Source organism: Mobula birostris, chromosome 27 (assembly GCF_030028105.1).
Source record: "Mobula birostris isolate sMobBir1 chromosome 27, sMobBir1.hap1, whole genome shotgun sequence".
NCBI classification, from domain to species: domain Eukaryota; kingdom Metazoa; phylum Chordata; class Chondrichthyes; order Myliobatiformes; family Myliobatidae; genus Mobula; species Mobula birostris.
In genome coordinates this window covers 45,632,249-45,648,563 of record NC_092396.1, presented here as the reverse complement: position 1 = coordinate 45,648,563, position 16,315 = coordinate 45,632,249, and the positions used below count along the sequence as shown (strand labels likewise).

Genomic DNA, 16,315 nt, shown 5'->3' with positions numbered 1-16,315 from the left:
GATCAGGAGGAGTCTGCATGGTATTATACTTGAAATAATCCTTTAGAGCTTTTTGAAGAGGTAGATGAGGCAATGGGTGTTTTATTCATCTAGCGATACAGCATGGAATAGGCCTTCTAGCCCTTCAAAACACGTCGCCCCAGCAACTCCCGGCAACCCAGATTTGTCTATTTGTCTTCTAGCAAAGTAGAATGAACATCAGTGACTAGTGGCATGCCAAAGGGGTAGGTGTTGGGACCCTTGTTGTTTGTTATTGATGTAGGTGATTTGGGTATGAAAGGGCAGCATTCAATCAGTAACTCTGCAGTGAACAATCTTGGTCACTCTGTGGATGAAAGGTGTAAAACTGGAAAGGTGCTGAAAAGATTTACAAGGATGTTGCTATGTCTAGAGGGCTTGAACTATAGGGAGAGGTTGACCACTCCAGGTCTTTATTCCTCAGAGTTGAGGAGAATGAGGGACAAACTAATAGAAATGGTTAAATTTATGGACCTCAGGGTCAGTAGGACCAAAACCAGGGTCAAAGATTTCACATGAGACAGAAAGATACTTTTTCATGCAGAGTATGATGAATACAGTGAACAAGCTGCCGAAGCAAGTGGTTGTGACAGGTACAATTGTATAATTAAGATAGGTACATGGAGGGCCAGAGCTTGGAGGAATATGGCCCCAGTGCAGGAAATTGGGACCAACTGGGTGGGCACTGGTGTCAGCATGAACCTTTTGGGCTGAAGGGCCCATATCCCTGTTGTATTGCTACATTACTATGACTCTGTTACCCACACTGTGTAGTACAAAGTTGAAAATTGTTTAAAAAAGAGAAACTTAGAGATGCTGCTGCATAGACTCACAGGAAGTCCACTTGTCATCAGGAAGGCAAAGGCCACACTGGCACTGTTATAACTGGGATGTAGTATAAAAGTTGCTACACCTACAACTACACAGGGCATGAGTAAGTGCGTAGCTGTTTATCTCCTTAAGTAAGGAGAGACATACTTGAATGCTGTGAGAGACATCCCTGGGGATTTACCTATCCGAACGTTTTTTAAAAAATTCTAGCATATCCTCTTCCTTATCAACAACATATCCAAGCATTACAGCCTGTTTTACGCTGTCCTCACAATCATCAAAATCCCTCTCAGTGAAACAAAGTATTCATTAGGGACTTCACCTCCCTTCTCCAACTCCAGGCACATGTTTCCTTGACTATCCCTGATCAGGTTAACCTCAGTCTGACCATACTCCTTTTCTTCAGATATGTATAGAATACCTTGGGGTTTTCCTTAATCCTACTTGCCAAGACATTTTGATGTCCCCTTCTAACTCTCCTAAATAAATCCTTCAGCTCCTTCCAGGCTACCCTGTTACTCTCTAGAGCTCTGTCTGATCCTTGCTTCCTAAACCCCTTTCTTCTTTCTTCCTCTTGTCTAGATGTTCCACATCACTAGTCAACCATGGTTCCTTCACCCTACCATCCTTGCCCTCTGTCAAAGTGACAAACTTATCCGGAATGCCTAGCAAATGCTCCTTAAGTAACCTCCATATTTCTGTTGTGCATTTCCCTGAGTACATCTGTTCCCAATTGATGCTCCCCAGATCCTGTCTAATTGCACTATACTTCCCACTCCCTCATGATAGTGGCTTTTATTGACAGGGTGATGGTGAGAAGATACCTCCCTTTGTGGAGGACCCAGAACATGGAGTTGCTGATTCAGGATGGAGATAAGAAGAATTTCTTCCTCCAGTTGCAAATATTGGGATATTTTTTTCACCCAGAGATCTGTGGGAGCAGGATTATGGAGTGTATTCAAGGATGGAATATACTTTTGAACTATAGATGAGCTAAATTCTGAGGAGCCTGGATGGAAAAATGAAATGGTGGCCGGGATCAGATCGGCATAATCTTCTGGGACAATAGAACAGACCAAAGGGATTGGCTGCTCCCCGTTCCAGTTCAAATGGCCAAATCCCTGTGTTCTCAGACTCTCATGCTTATTACAGCTGAGCTATAATAATGTCTATGGTGAATATTACTTTAGTGCTTTCCAAACCATCACAACGTTGTAATGTTCAGTTAGTCTGAATTCCAAGAGTCATCTCCTCAATCACCTTATCTTTATGCTTTATATTAAAAGGTGATCAATGCTATTGAACAAGATTATCGACTCCCTCCGCCCATGGACTGTCCAACAGCACTTCATCAATTAATGCTTGACTGCTGGCAAAAGGATCGGAACAACAGGCCAAAGTTTGGGCAGATTGTGAATACCTTGGATAAGATGATCAGGAATCCAAACAGCTTAAAGGCTTTGACACCATTGTCTTCAGGGTTGGAACATGTTTCCTTATTTTCCCTAACTGTCTGTAGTTTGGTTTCTATCCTTCCCTATCATTCTGGGCTGCAGGGACCACATGTGCATGAATTTTCTTGGAGATTTGCATGTATGTCTGGTCGGTTTAACATTCAGATAGATTGTTAATAGCATCATACAACATAGAAACAGGCCCTTTGGCCAGCTGACCTATGCCAATCAAGATATCCATCTGAGCTAGTTCCATTTGCCTGTGCTTAGTCCATATCTTGCTAAACCCCTCAAAATATAAATGAAAATGTCAGAAACAAACAGGAAAAGCTTCCAAATGTACAAATAGGGAACACAATCCTCAGTGATACTCCTCAGCCCTTCATATCTACCCTGACAATACTCATACCATGCACCCTTAATATATAATATATACCTTTTTTGGATCTTTTGAGTATCTTAGTGACCGAGCCTCCATAGTTTATTTCAGTACGGAACTGCAACGGGTTCACTCTGCCCAAGATGAAAATATTTTTTAATCATCTTAGTCTTGATTGGTTGAATCTCTCCCTAAGAGATTGTGATTCCTGGATCTGGACAGGCTGGCCAAAGTGAACATCATCCTTGCATCCACCTTGTCAAGCCCTTTAAGGGTGTTGTCATTTTCAATGAGGTTATATTTGGTGTTTCTCAGCTGCATAGGCCCAGTCTGTATAACCTCTCAACACAGTCCCACAATCTGAATTTACCATCAGGTGAATATATGTTGCATTCCCTTTATTCCAGGTTCTGTACATCCTTCCTTAGTAGAGACATCAAGCGTGGTCTCACCAGCATGCTGCATAATTGCAATAAGAAGGCCCGTCTCATCCTCAAATCCGCTTGGGGTAAAGGCCACCAGACAACTGGTCATTCAATCTGCTTGCTGAAATTTGTTATTTTTCAGTGACTAATGTACAAGGACAGCCAGATCTCTCAGAACACCAACATCTGTCCGTCTCTCACCATTTAAAAAGTCTTCATATTTTTGTATTTTTTCTACCCTGTGAATTTAACCTGAGTATCTGTTTGAAGGAGTAATTCTGAACATGTGAATCCTTGGTCTCATTCTGATTTCCTATGCTATACTTGTGGGCAGTCGGTCAATTTTCTGAATTCTTTTTACAGGGTAACATTACCATTGCTGGACCGTACAGTTCCTGATTTTTCCAGCTTCTCCACAGTAGGTGACTGGTTGGAAGCCATTAAGATGGGACAATATAAAGATAACTTTTTGAATGAAGGCTTCACGACATTCGAATTTGTCTCTCAAATGACTGCGGAGTAAGTTTGCAATTTTGTCTTACTTGATTTGTAGAGACTTGCCTGGAGTTGTTGCACAGAAGCGAACATTCCAGACTGTAACACCATCTGGGTAAAAAGAAACTTCCTCAAACCCTCTTGTATCCTCTTACTCCTCACCTTAAATATATGCCCTCTGGTCTTGGACATCTGTGCCATGGGGAAGGTACTCCGTTTAAGCTTATCAGAGACACAGAACCTGAGCTCTGGATTCAAACAATTTGTTGCAGGGACTTAATGGGTTGAGCAGCATCCATGGGGGGAGCAAATCGTTGAAGTTTTGGGTTGAAATGGGATAGAATGGAGAGGGAATGTGACTAGTGTGAAGGGGGGAGTAGTGAAATGGGATAGAATGGAGAGGGAAGGTGACTAGTGTGAAGGGGGGAGTAGTGATCTTTCATGGGCCCCGAGTGGGTGAAGAATGACTGGCAGATGAAGCCAGGTGGTGGAGGGTTGAGTTGGGGGACAAAGACAGATGGATGATGTGGAAGCCAGCAAATAAAGAAAAAACATCGCAAATAGACCCAGGTAGGGGGTTGGTGGTGAAGGTGGAGACATCTGCCAGAGGGCTAAGGGGGTGAGGGGGGTAACACAATTCCTATTGGTGCTGGAATCTGATGAGTGAACCATTAGGGAAGAGGTGAAATTTGTGGGTAGAAGGTGGCTAGAACCAAGAAGGGAACAAAAATGAGTGCTGGAAGGAGACAAAAATGGGAGGACCAGAGATTGGTTGTAAGGAATGGGACCACGGCTGAGGGAAAACACAGAGGGTAATGGTTACCTGAAAGTGTAAAAGTTAATGTTCATATCATTGAATTGTAGGCTACCCAGGTGGAATATGAAGTGTTGTTCCTTTTGTTTGCATTGGACTGTCTATCAGAATTTGCTATACCTCAACCAGCTATCTCCTCAGCTTCATCTGCTCCTAAGGAAACAAATCTAGCCTATTCTATGCCTCCTCTGAACAGAAGTATCCTTTTCCAGGCAACAGCCTGGTCAATTTCTTGTGCATCCTCTGCAGCTTAATCACATCCCTCCTGCTCTTCATTTTCTGTTCTGATCCACATCGATCTAGCTGTCCAGCCATCAGCTCAGCCACTCCCTGATCTCATCCATAAAGGAACACAGTGAACTCCTCTACAGTAATAAGTGTCATGGTCCGGTCCGTGAAGTCCACATTCCGGTTCACAGTCCGGTCCATCGATCCTTATCCCAGGTTTTCCAGTTTTAGCTGTCCAGCCATCATCCCAGCCACTCCCTGATCTCCTCCATAAAGGAACAGTGTGAACTCCTCTGCAGTATTAAATAGTTTTGGTTGAAAATTATTGAAGGATCTATTTGTAAATACAGTAAATTCTGGTTAATTGAGACACATTAGGAGCAGGACATTTTGGCCCAATTAAGCAGTTGCCCAATTAGCCAAAATTTCATGAAAATACAGTAGATTCTGTTAATTGTGCACATTGGGACCAGTACATTTTTTTCCCAATTGAGCAGCTGCACCAATTAGCTGATGTTTCATGGAATTAGTTAAAAACATACGGAACAGACAAACTACTGTTTAACTTAGATAAACCAACAATTGAAAAAAAATCTATACAGATACCTGGTCAAATGACAAACTACCTTCAATGCATTCAACAATTGCGAACTCCAAACCTTCACTTTCAATGTAACATTCAAGATGATAGTCGATTCTTTCAAATTCTTCTTAATTCCTATTTTGTTGAAGTAGTGAAATCATTTCTTTTTCACTCCCGGCCATTTCTGGCATCTCCAAGCTTGAATGCTTTGAACCACAGTCTCATCAGCTATCAGGGACGAAATTCACTGCTTGTTGAACACAAACACATGTAACTGATGCTATTTAAAAGCTGTTCGCTCTAAGCATGTTGGAGTGTTTAACGGACACACAACTGATGCTAGTTAGAAAATGTTCGGCAGCAGTCTCCAATCCCAATTAAGTGATATAGTGTCCCAAATAAACAAAGACAATCCCAGCTATTTTCCTGATTAGTTTTTATTCTTTAAGAGTTGTCCCAAGTAATCTGCTGCCCCAATTAACTGCTGGCCCAATTAAGCGGAATCCATAGAATTTGATAATGATGATGTATGTACTATAGGGTTGTGTGTGATAATGTAATGTTTCTGATAATAACCTTTGAAGATTTAGTCCACTACTTTAAACCCTGAAAGTGTCACTACACTTCTTCAACTTGACATCAGTTATCCACAGTAATTTGATAACAATGATGTATGTACTATAGGGTTGTGTGTGATAATGTAATGTTTCTGATAATAACCTTTGAAGATTTAGTCCACTACTTTAAACCCTGAAAGTGTCACTACACTTCTTCAGCTTGACATCAGCTATTCACAGAGATGACTAACAGGTGTATGGGGCAAGCTCAGGTCAGCATTGACATATTAAGCAGAAGGGCTTGTCTCTGTGCTGTACGAGTCTATGATATCGCGGCCATCCTCACAAGAAATCACTGATTGTTATGCGAGGGGGATGAAGCCCAACAGACTGGCAATGTGTTTATCTTCGTGACTTTGTAAACTCTGAATGGAAAGGTATCATGTGATTTAGGGGGTTGTTTTCATGTGACTCTAGTTTTGACAGCTACTTGCCCCAGAAGTCGCTAATAGATATACAAAAAGACATCTTCTTAAAAGTTTTCTTTGTAACATCTGTTTCTTTGGGAAACATATCTTCACTTTTCATGTTTCTTATCTAAAAGCAGTGCAGCTTGAAACCATGCAGCTACATCATCTGAGCATCTTCCCCACTCACAACAATGAGTGACTACTAGTGAGCATGGTGCCAATGTCAATACAGCACGGAGACAGGCCCTTCATCCTAATTTGTACAGGGTGTATCTTGAGCTGTCCATTTGCCTGTTTCACCCATGTCTCTCTAAACCTTTCCTCTCCATCTACCCATCTAAGTCTTTCTTAGATATTGTAATTGTAACATCTGTGTGGCAGCGGTTTCATCGTGAGTGACAAGTCACTGCACTCTTTGAGAAAATCAAATTACTATGTGCTAGTTGGCTATCAAAAGATTCGAGGTATCGGAAGGAGGCAGTGAATAGAAACCAGACACTTCTGGAGTTAAGTTTTGTTTATAAGAGAAAAAATAATATATACAAAATACTTACATGAGCAAGAACAATTCAAAATTACAAAATTCTGTTTAGGTTCCAAATCTTAGATATCAACAAAAGCCAAATTCCTGTTCAGTTAAAATCAGTGATATTCATGAGAATAACCTTTGATACTCCAATTTCTTTAATTAGGTTTAGTGTTATTCCCTATTTAAAAATTTACAGACTAAACTTCCCTTTTTACTTATCCCTAGTTAGTTAGAAAACCAAATTTAATTCCTATTCTCCAGTATTATAGTAAACTTCAGTTTCAGTTCCAGGCAGAATATCTACAAGTTTAAATTCAAAAATTGTATATATACAGTTTATCGTTATCTCCTTTCATGACAATTCTCCAACATCACAACTCATAAACAAAGTAAATCTCATTCAGTAACTTATCAAAGTCTTTTCCAAAAATAATCAGTTCTTGTAGAAGATCAAGTTCGGTTTCTTTGTATGAAAATAAACTTCTACGTCCAACCATATTAAATCCTCTGCATCATTACACATTTTGTTTGTGTGCTGGTTTGTCAAATCTTGGGTAGTTCGCCATCTTCTTTCTTGGTTCATTGGAATTAAATAGTTTATCATCCACAGCAAGTCAATCCACAAACTTGTACAAAAAACTTGATCAAATCTCAAAATATGATGTCACAGAACTAATACCGGACTACACAGTAGGGATCTTGGACACTCGTCTCTGCTGATATTGTCTCATTATAGCTGCTTCATGTTATAGCGGTAGCTTCAATAAGTCTTTTATCGCGATTGTCTCTCCTCCAGGGGTTTCACCCTAAAGTTTTCAAGTTAGTAGGGTAAAGATACTCACTATTCATTCCACTCTTAACAGTTCATGTCTTCAGTTTCTAATCATTGCTGTGTTTCTTTCTTGATCCTCGCCTGTGTCAGCCATTCTCACATAGCTATTCTCACATAGCTTTTTTTTCAAATTCTCTTTTCTTAAATCGGTAAACCTTGTTTTCATCCCTCCACCTTTAAGGTTAATTAACCTGGATTACATAATTGTACGCCGCCTCCAAAAATTCTTCTGGCAACACATTCCATGTACCATCATCCCCTGTATGATAAACTTGCCCCCTCGGGACCCCTTTAAATCTTTTCCTTCTCACCTCAAATCTATCCCTCTATCAAGGTGAAGGGCCTTGACAAAGTAGAGGTGGAGAGGATGGTGGGAGAGTCTAAGACCAAAGGACACAGGCTCAGAAGAGAGGGGCGTCCTTTTGGAATGGAGATGACGAGGAATTTCTTCAGCTGGAGAGTGGTGGATCTGTGGAATTTTCTGCCACAGGCAGGTGTGGAGGCCAAGTTTTAATATTTATTTAAGGCAGAGGTTGGTTGGTCTTGACTGGTCAGAGCATTGGAGTGACCAAGAGTATTCTTCAAGTCGGTGGACTGGGCCTTGTCCAAGGACTCATCTGTGGATCTGAATGAGTACATATACACCATGGTTGTCACAGACTTTATTAAAACAGTTGTAGACAAGCGTGTCCACAAAATCATTCAGAGCCTTCGCCAACCAGAAGCCCTGGATGAACCATGAGATTTGCAAACTGCTGAGGGCATTCAAGTCTAGTGAGTAAGAGGGTTACAAGAGGTCTAGGTACGATCTCTGGAAAGCCATCTAAAACGCAAAGTGGCAATTCCAGACTAAACTTCAATCAGTGAAGGATGCTTGACAGCTGTGGCAGGGGTTGAATCCTATCACCTCTTTTAAAGTTAAATCAAGCAACATAGTCAAAAACAGGGCTTTGCTTCCAGATGAGCTTAAAGTTGTTTATGCTCGTTTTGACCATCAAAATATGGAAGGTCCATCTTAAACCCCCACAACCCTCGATGCTGCTGTGATTTCAGTCTCTGAGGCCGACGTGCCAGCATTCTTCAGGAGGCTGAACGCACTAAAAGCATATGGCCCAGACGGTGAACCTGGCCAAGTACTAAAGATCTGTGCTGATCAACTGGCTGGAGTGTTCACTGAGATCTTTAATCCCTCACCTCGGCGGTCTGAGGTACCCACCTGCTTCAAGCAGGCTTCAGTTATACTGGTGCCTAAGAAGAACAATGTAACCTCACTCAGTGATTATCATTCAGTAGAAATTTCATCCACAGTGATAGAGTGTTTTGAGAAGTTAGTGCTGAAACATATCAACTTCAGCCTGAGAAGTGACTTGCACAACATAGATGCATACATTAGGATGCTCTTTATCAAGTACAGCTCAACATTCAATAACATCATCCCCTCAAAACTATCAGTAAACTTCACATCCTTGGCCTCAACACCACCTTGTGCAATTGGAACCTTGATTTCCTCACTTGCAGACTCTAGTCAGTTTGGATTAGCAAAAACATCTCACCAATCTCCATCAGCACAGGTGCACCACAAGGCTGTGTGCTCAGTCCCCTGCTCTACTCAGTTTACACTTATGACCATATGGCTAAGCACAGCTCTGGTGCCATATTCAGGTTTGCTGATGACACCACTGTCACAGGCTGAATCAAAACTGGTGACAAATCAGCATGTAGGAGAGAGATTGAAAATCTGGCTGAGTGGTGCTCAGTCAGCAAGACTTCAGTAGGAGGAAATTAGAGGTCCATGAGCTAGTCTTCATTACGGAATCAGAGGTGGAGAGGGTTAGCAACTTTAAATTCCTCAGTGTTATAATTTCAGAGGACCTGTCCCAACACCGAAGTGCACTTACAAAGAAAGCTTGGCAGTGTCTGTATTTAGGAGCTTGCAAAGATTCTGCATGTCATCTAAAACTCTGACAAACTGCTATAGATGACTGGCTGCATTACAGCCTGGCATGGAAACACCAATCCCCTTGAACAGATAATCCTACAAAACGTGGTGGATATGGCCCAGTCCATCACAGTAAAATCCCTCTTCACCATTGAGCACATCTACACGAAATGTGGTTGCAGGAAAGCAGCATCCATCATTAGGGGAACCCCACCACCCAGGTCATGCTCTCTTCACGCTTTTGTTATTGGGAAGAAGGTACAGGAGCCTCAGGACTCACACCAACAGGTTCAGGAACAGCTATTGCCCATCAACCATCGAGCTCTTGAACCAAAGGGTTCGTTCAACTTCACTTGCCCCATCATTGAAATGTTCCCACAATCTATGAACTCACTTTCAAGGACTCTTCACCGCATGATCTTGATATTTATTGCTTATGTACTTATTGTTTTTTTAATTGCACAGTTTGTTATCTTTGCACACTGGCTGACCGCCCAAGTTTGTGCAGTCTTCCGTTGATTCTGTAGTGCTGATTATTCGATGATGGATTTATAGCTGAGGCTATGAAGACTGCCCCGGCTGCTGTGCTCTGTGCCTGCTAATATGATGAACTGATAAACGAGGCTTTATGATTCCGGGCTGCTCCTGGGTTCGAATCTGAGGACTCAATTTTGGTTCAGAATGTTATTGTTCGGTTCAATTGTTTGCACGATTTGTATTTTTTTCTTTTTCTGCTGCATCGAGTGTTGGTCTTTTTATCTGTTGTACTTTGATAACAAATTTACTTTGAACTTTGAAGGTCTACTGCCTCACATTCATTAATTTTTGTCATAAGCTCCTGAAAAAACTTTATTTCTGACTTACAGTCCCTGCCTTTCCAAGTAATCATAAATGCTATTGCAGAGAACTTTTTATCAATAATTTCCCTTTTAATGGCATAACACCCACTAACTTTTTTGTTTCTTGGCCTATTCCTGTTGCCTTTTTTGAATATTGGAATAAGATCAGCCACCCTCCAGTCTCCCCGTACCTCACCTGTGGCTAAAGTTGATGCAAGCTTCACTCTCAGAGCCCCGGCAATCTCCTTCCTTGCTTCCCATGACTCCCTGGGAATGGTTTTGTTAGGCACTGGGATTTGTCCACTTCAGCATACATCGGTACCTCTAATATTTCCCTTTACTAATGCACACATGCTCCAAACTATCAGCAAACATCCTCCCTAACTGTCCATCTTCTCCATCCTTCTCCTTGGGTACACTGATGTGAAGTATTCATGAAAGACATGATACATATTTCCCGGCTTCACACAAATGCCTTTTTTTTTTTTGGTCTTTGAGGGGACTCAGCTACTCTTTTGATTCCAAAATTTTATGAAATGTTTTGGAATTCTGTTGATCAGAGCCATGTCACATTCCCTTTTTACCCAGCTAATTCTCCTATATATTTTATAAACCCCAAAGGACTCACTGTATAAATATTACCTCTACCTATGCAGGTCATTCTAAGCAGTAAAAAGAACTATGGCAATAGTGCCATGAATTCTTTGAAATAGTATGAATTGAATTTTATGATTGTCTCAAACCTGCCTTAAATTCTATAAATGATAGAGATTCAGTTATTTCCATTAAAAATATAATTTTTGTAATAACCCACTATTGTCGGAAAATACTTTGTATTAAGCAGTTTACAGTGAATAACAACAATTCAGTGAATGCAAGCGATGGAAAACAATATTTCTCATTCTTAACAATGTCTTTTCCTTTGTCACTAGGGATATGCTTCGAGTTGGTGTTAATCTGGCAGGACATCAGAAGAAAATTCTGAACAGTATTCAGATGATGCAAACACAAATGAATCAAATTCAGTCAATGGAAGTCTGACAACGGGTATGGTTTGTATAAAGACTTTGAATATTGCAGTTCGGAGTAATCTTAAGTCTGGAGGCCTTTTGAGACTGACCTATTGCAACCCAAACCTTCACAGTCTAAGGTGCTTCCAAGAACTTCATTGAAGGCTGGAAAAGCTCTGTGAAATGATATTAACATTTACATTTAATCCACAAAACCCCTTTAAAAGGGTTCAAGCAACTGTAATGTAAAACTAACAACATCTCCAAGGGACCATGCAATTAACCCAGAATCTGTAATTGCCACAAACTCTTTGATAATTCAGAAATGGCTAAGGTGCCAATGTGTTTATATTATTTTTCCTGAAGAAAACATAAAAGAGCAAAACAATGTGTACAATGAACTCAACGAAGTATGCAGCTCCGAATATATCACAGCAATTTGTGGGCAAGAATAAAACTTAAAGAATTAGAGGAACAACAAGTTTTGAGGCTGGATCCTTTAATGTAAATGCAAGAAAAAAAATGAAGAACAGACAAACCTGCAGTAGTTGCATTGGCAGCCGTCGTACCTTTGGTCAGATGGGACCCCTGACGAGAAGCTCTTCCTTTGATTCTTTAAGTAGAACATTTAAAGTTGGCAGCTTTCCCTACATTCAACACATCAATGTTGTAGTACACTTTTGTCCAATGATTCTTATTATTAGTGCATCTATCCTTCAGAGGAGGCAGTACTTGCTAAATTTAGAAAAATGTACCATATTGATTTTGTTTCTGGTCTCACAAAGAGAATTTTTTGAGATTTTCCAAAATCTTTATAATGTACAACAAATATTTATTGATAGGGAAAATAAAAGCACAGATCTGCCATAGAAGTAACTCTACAGATAAAGGTCAACACTCGTATTTTTAACTTGATAGATGGTTGAAAACTCCACTGCAGTTTGTATAGTACCAGGTGGATTAGAACACAACCCCAAATGCAATTAAAATCAATGACTGTCAGTTTGTTACTAATCCGTTGACTGAAAAATTTTATTGATACCTCATCATAGCAAAGTTCCAAAATTGTTGCTTGGTAAATGCAAATCTTATCGTAAAATATGCCAACAATGTACAATATGTGTCATTTTATGAAAAAAAATCACTGCATAGCAAGGAAAGAGGAGTCTGTGTTGTAAAGTTTGAGAGTACTTCAAATTTTTCTTTAACATGTACAAAGTTCTGACAGACTGGATACAGGAACGATTCTCTCATTAGGGAGAACTGGAAGAAGAAATCCCTGTCTCAGAATACAGGGATGATGTTTAGTACTGAGACATGGACATTTTTCTTCACTCAAAGTGTAGTGAACCTGTGGAATTCTTCACTACAGAGAGCAGTGGAAACCAAGGCACTAAGTATTTTTCTGAAGAAGGTAAGTAGATTACTGTACACAAAACACACTCAAGCGCAGAGAGAATGCAGAGGCGGGGTATTGAGACTGAGGATCAGCCATGATCATATTGAAAAACAGAATGGCTCAAAGGGCTGAATGGTCTCGTACAATTGTTCAAGTTTCTGTAGCTGCCTGACATGTTGGATGGATTCTGATTCATTGTGTGTTATGCCCAGAGCTGGACACAACCTGAGCCCATATGTGAAGGATTACAAAGAAACGGGAGAACGGACTGAAGTGATTGAAGAGTGCTAAGTGACTGAGGTGCACATTTAAGACACCTTTGGACCACAGTTTTGGATTGGAGCAAGATGCTTTTTTCTTTGTCAGAAACATGAATTGGAAAGAATTCTCTAAATTACTCATGTTAGCCTGTGCATTTAATATGTCTTATCAGATGCTACTAATTCACCACATGGCTACATCATGCAGACTTCAATAACATCCAAAGACGACTTGTAACCTGTGTGTCTGCAAAGTTTATACAGTACAAAGATCTCTCCCAAACTACAGAGCTTTGTGCATGAAGTAATAAAACACAAAATGAAAGATGTACAATATACATGGACATAAAAGTGGAGTGTTGAGTGGATTTTACTTGTTGGCAGAGACTGTCAAAGAGTAACATAAATTGGGACCTGGAGAACATGTGAGAGAGAGAGTGAGGGACAGAGAGGCAGAGGTAGCAAATATCAGAATAAGTCATTTCTAAACCATTTCCTTTTGTGTCTTATTTCATAGACAAATAAACATTTAAAAGACACTTGAATAGGTACATGGATCAGAAAGGCTCAAATGCTCTGCCACAGACTTGGCCTCCTCTGCAGTCTGTGGCTATGTTGAAGAAAGAAGTTGATAGTTTCCTGATTGGTCAGGGCATCAAAGGATATGGTGAGAAGGCTGGTGTATGGATCAGCCACGATGGAATGGCGGAGCAGACTCGATGGGCTAATTCTGCTCCTATATCTTGTGGTCTTAAGGACATGGGAAAAGTGGGGTCAGTTTGGATGAGAATCGCTGTCAGCATAGACCAATTAGGCTAAGGGCCTGTTTCTGTGCTGTATGACTCTAAAGAGAGACTGTGTTTCAGTAACTCAGACAGAAAGTCAATGAGGGGAAAATGGAAGAGTCCAGGGAAAAAGAGAGACCAAGACACATGCAAAGAAAGAGAGACAGAGGAAGGGGCAGAAAAGCCCATCATGAACGAATAAAGGATACCAGAGCAGAATTAAGCCATTCAGCCCATCTCTGCCATTCAATCATGACTGCTATTTTTTCTCTCACCTTCTACCCATAACCCTTAACCCCCTTTATTAATCAAGAACCTTGATTACAATCTCTGCCTTAAATGACCTGTTCTCAACCGTCCTCCTATTGGCTGAAGAAATTCCGCCTCTTCTCAGTCTTAAAGGGATATCCTTTTACAATGAGGCTGTGCCCTCAGATCCTAGATTTTCCTAACGTTCACTCTATTGAGACCTTTAAGTATCCAGTACTTTTCAATGAGATTCCCCTTTAATCTTCTGTACTGTATAAGAATACAGGTTCGGAGGCATCAAATATTCCACATGCATCAAGCCTGGGGCCATTCTTTTGAACATACACTCAAAATGCTGCAGGAACGCAGCACTTCAGGCAGCATCTATAGAGAGGAATAAACAGTTGACATTTCGGTTGGATAAATATCACCATTATTCTTCGTACCAAAGTGTATAACCCCACTTTTCACAATGCCGTGTACCATCTGCCACTTTTTCAACCTGCCCTAGTCCTTCTGCAGACTCCTTGTCTCAGCAACACTGCCTGCTCCTCCACCTATCTTGCTATCATCTACAAACCTAGCTGCAATGACTTGGTCTTACTTTGAACTTCAAACTACAATACCATTGGTTCCTTCATCCAGATCATTAACGTATAAAGTAAAGAACTGCAGTCCCAACTCTGACCCCTTGGGAACTCCACTAGAGGAAGCGAGCAAACTGAGAGAAAAACTAATTAACAAAGTGAAAGGGACAGACAGCTACATTGAGAGGTAGAACGTGGGAGTGGAGATGGAGGAAATGAAGCAAGAGGGAAGGATGTGGAGGGGTGATAAGGGCAATAGATGGGGATAGAGAGTTAGGCAGAAAGAGAAAGGGAATTTAGAAAAAGAGGCAAGGATTGTGCCAGAGTCAAAGAGCACAGAAACAGGTCCATTATTTCACTACATCAATGTCTTGTTACGCATCACACTCCGGCCTGACTTCTTCAATGCCTTGCCTTTTCAACTGCTCTTAAAGATATTGACTGTATCAGATACACCACTTTCTCTAATATCATGTAATAAATATCAACCACTCTGTGTAAATAAAACTCACTCCTCAGTTCTGTATTAGAACTCTTTCCCCTCACCTTAAAGCTATGCCTGTTTGTTTCTGACACACCTACCAATAGCATAGTGGTTAGTATGATGCTATGATAGTTCAGATGTCTTCTGTAAGCAGTTTGTGCCTGCTCCCCATGGAATCTGTGAGCTTCCTCCGCTTTCCTCCCACAATCCAAAGACGTACCAGTTAGTAGGATAAATGGTTATTGTGAATTGTCTGTGATTAGGCTCGGGTTAACTCGGGGATGTTGGGCGGTGCAGCTCGAAGGGTTGGAGTGGCCTGTTCTGCACTGTATACATTAAAATAAAATATATCCATTACTTCTCCAAATCCTCCACTTCAGAGTAAACAAGCCCAGCTTATGCAATCTGTCTTGGTCTTCCACCTGTAGGACTTTGCGAATAAAACATGCAGGAGTGTTTAATATGCTTAACTAAAGCCATAGCCCTTTACTCCCATTGCCAACAAACCAAAATCAGTCACCTTATACTAATGTCATTACGTCAGACACCGTCTCTTACTGTGAACAGAACAACCCAATACCAGTGTTTGTGAATTATGTAGAACTGTTTCTATTATGAACAATATGTGTCATCCATCACCTATTGTATTGCCGTACACAGGCGCCCCCAGAATTCACCAAAACCAGCATTGTGAGTCTGTCTAGAGTTGGAACAAGCTGCCCAGCTCCGGTCCTTTGTGCTTTGCTTGGAGGAACAGCAGACACATGATAGTGGAACAATCCAGGACTTGCTGGGCTGGTTTAAAGCAATCTACAGAAATAATTTCAGATTTACCCTTCCTATCTACAATAAAAGTACTTTGTATTTCACAATGTTCCAAACTGCAGAACAGGTCATCGTAAGGGAGCTTACAAGGTAGAACATAGGTTAGCAGGAACCCAAGAGTGCTGTATGCTCTTATCAGTAGGAATGTAGGAATAGGTGTAAAAGAATTATTTACTGAGAAGGCCATAATGCTGCTAAGAAGCCAAACAGGAGGTTGTGGTGTCAGAAATAAAATCACCCAGCACCCATAGCAGTTGCCTGTACACCAACTCAGCGGCGAAGGGTTGTGGGTCCTCTTTTGAAGTCGTTCTGAGCCCCTGCAA

General features: G+C 40.9%; 1 protein-coding gene across 5 annotated transcripts in view; it reads left to right on the top strand.

Annotated features, from left to right (window-relative positions):
• Window positions 1–13,607, top strand: part of LOC140188781 (ephrin type-B receptor 2) — a 490,120-nt gene extending 476,513 nt beyond the window's left edge. For all 5 annotated transcript variants that reach the window (XM_072245411.1, XM_072245408.1, XM_072245409.1 and 2 more), the window contains 3 exons: window positions 2,136–2,329; window positions 3,471–3,626; window positions 11,326–13,607. In XM_072245411.1, the coding sequence (XP_072101512.1) occupies window positions 2,136–2,329; window positions 3,471–3,626; window positions 11,326–11,434 (459 nt within the window). In that variant the 3' untranslated portion in view covers window positions 11,435–13,607. The remainder of the gene's footprint in view (window positions 1–2,135; window positions 2,330–3,470; window positions 3,627–11,325) is intronic.
• Window positions 13,608–16,315: the final 2,708 nt, after the last annotated feature.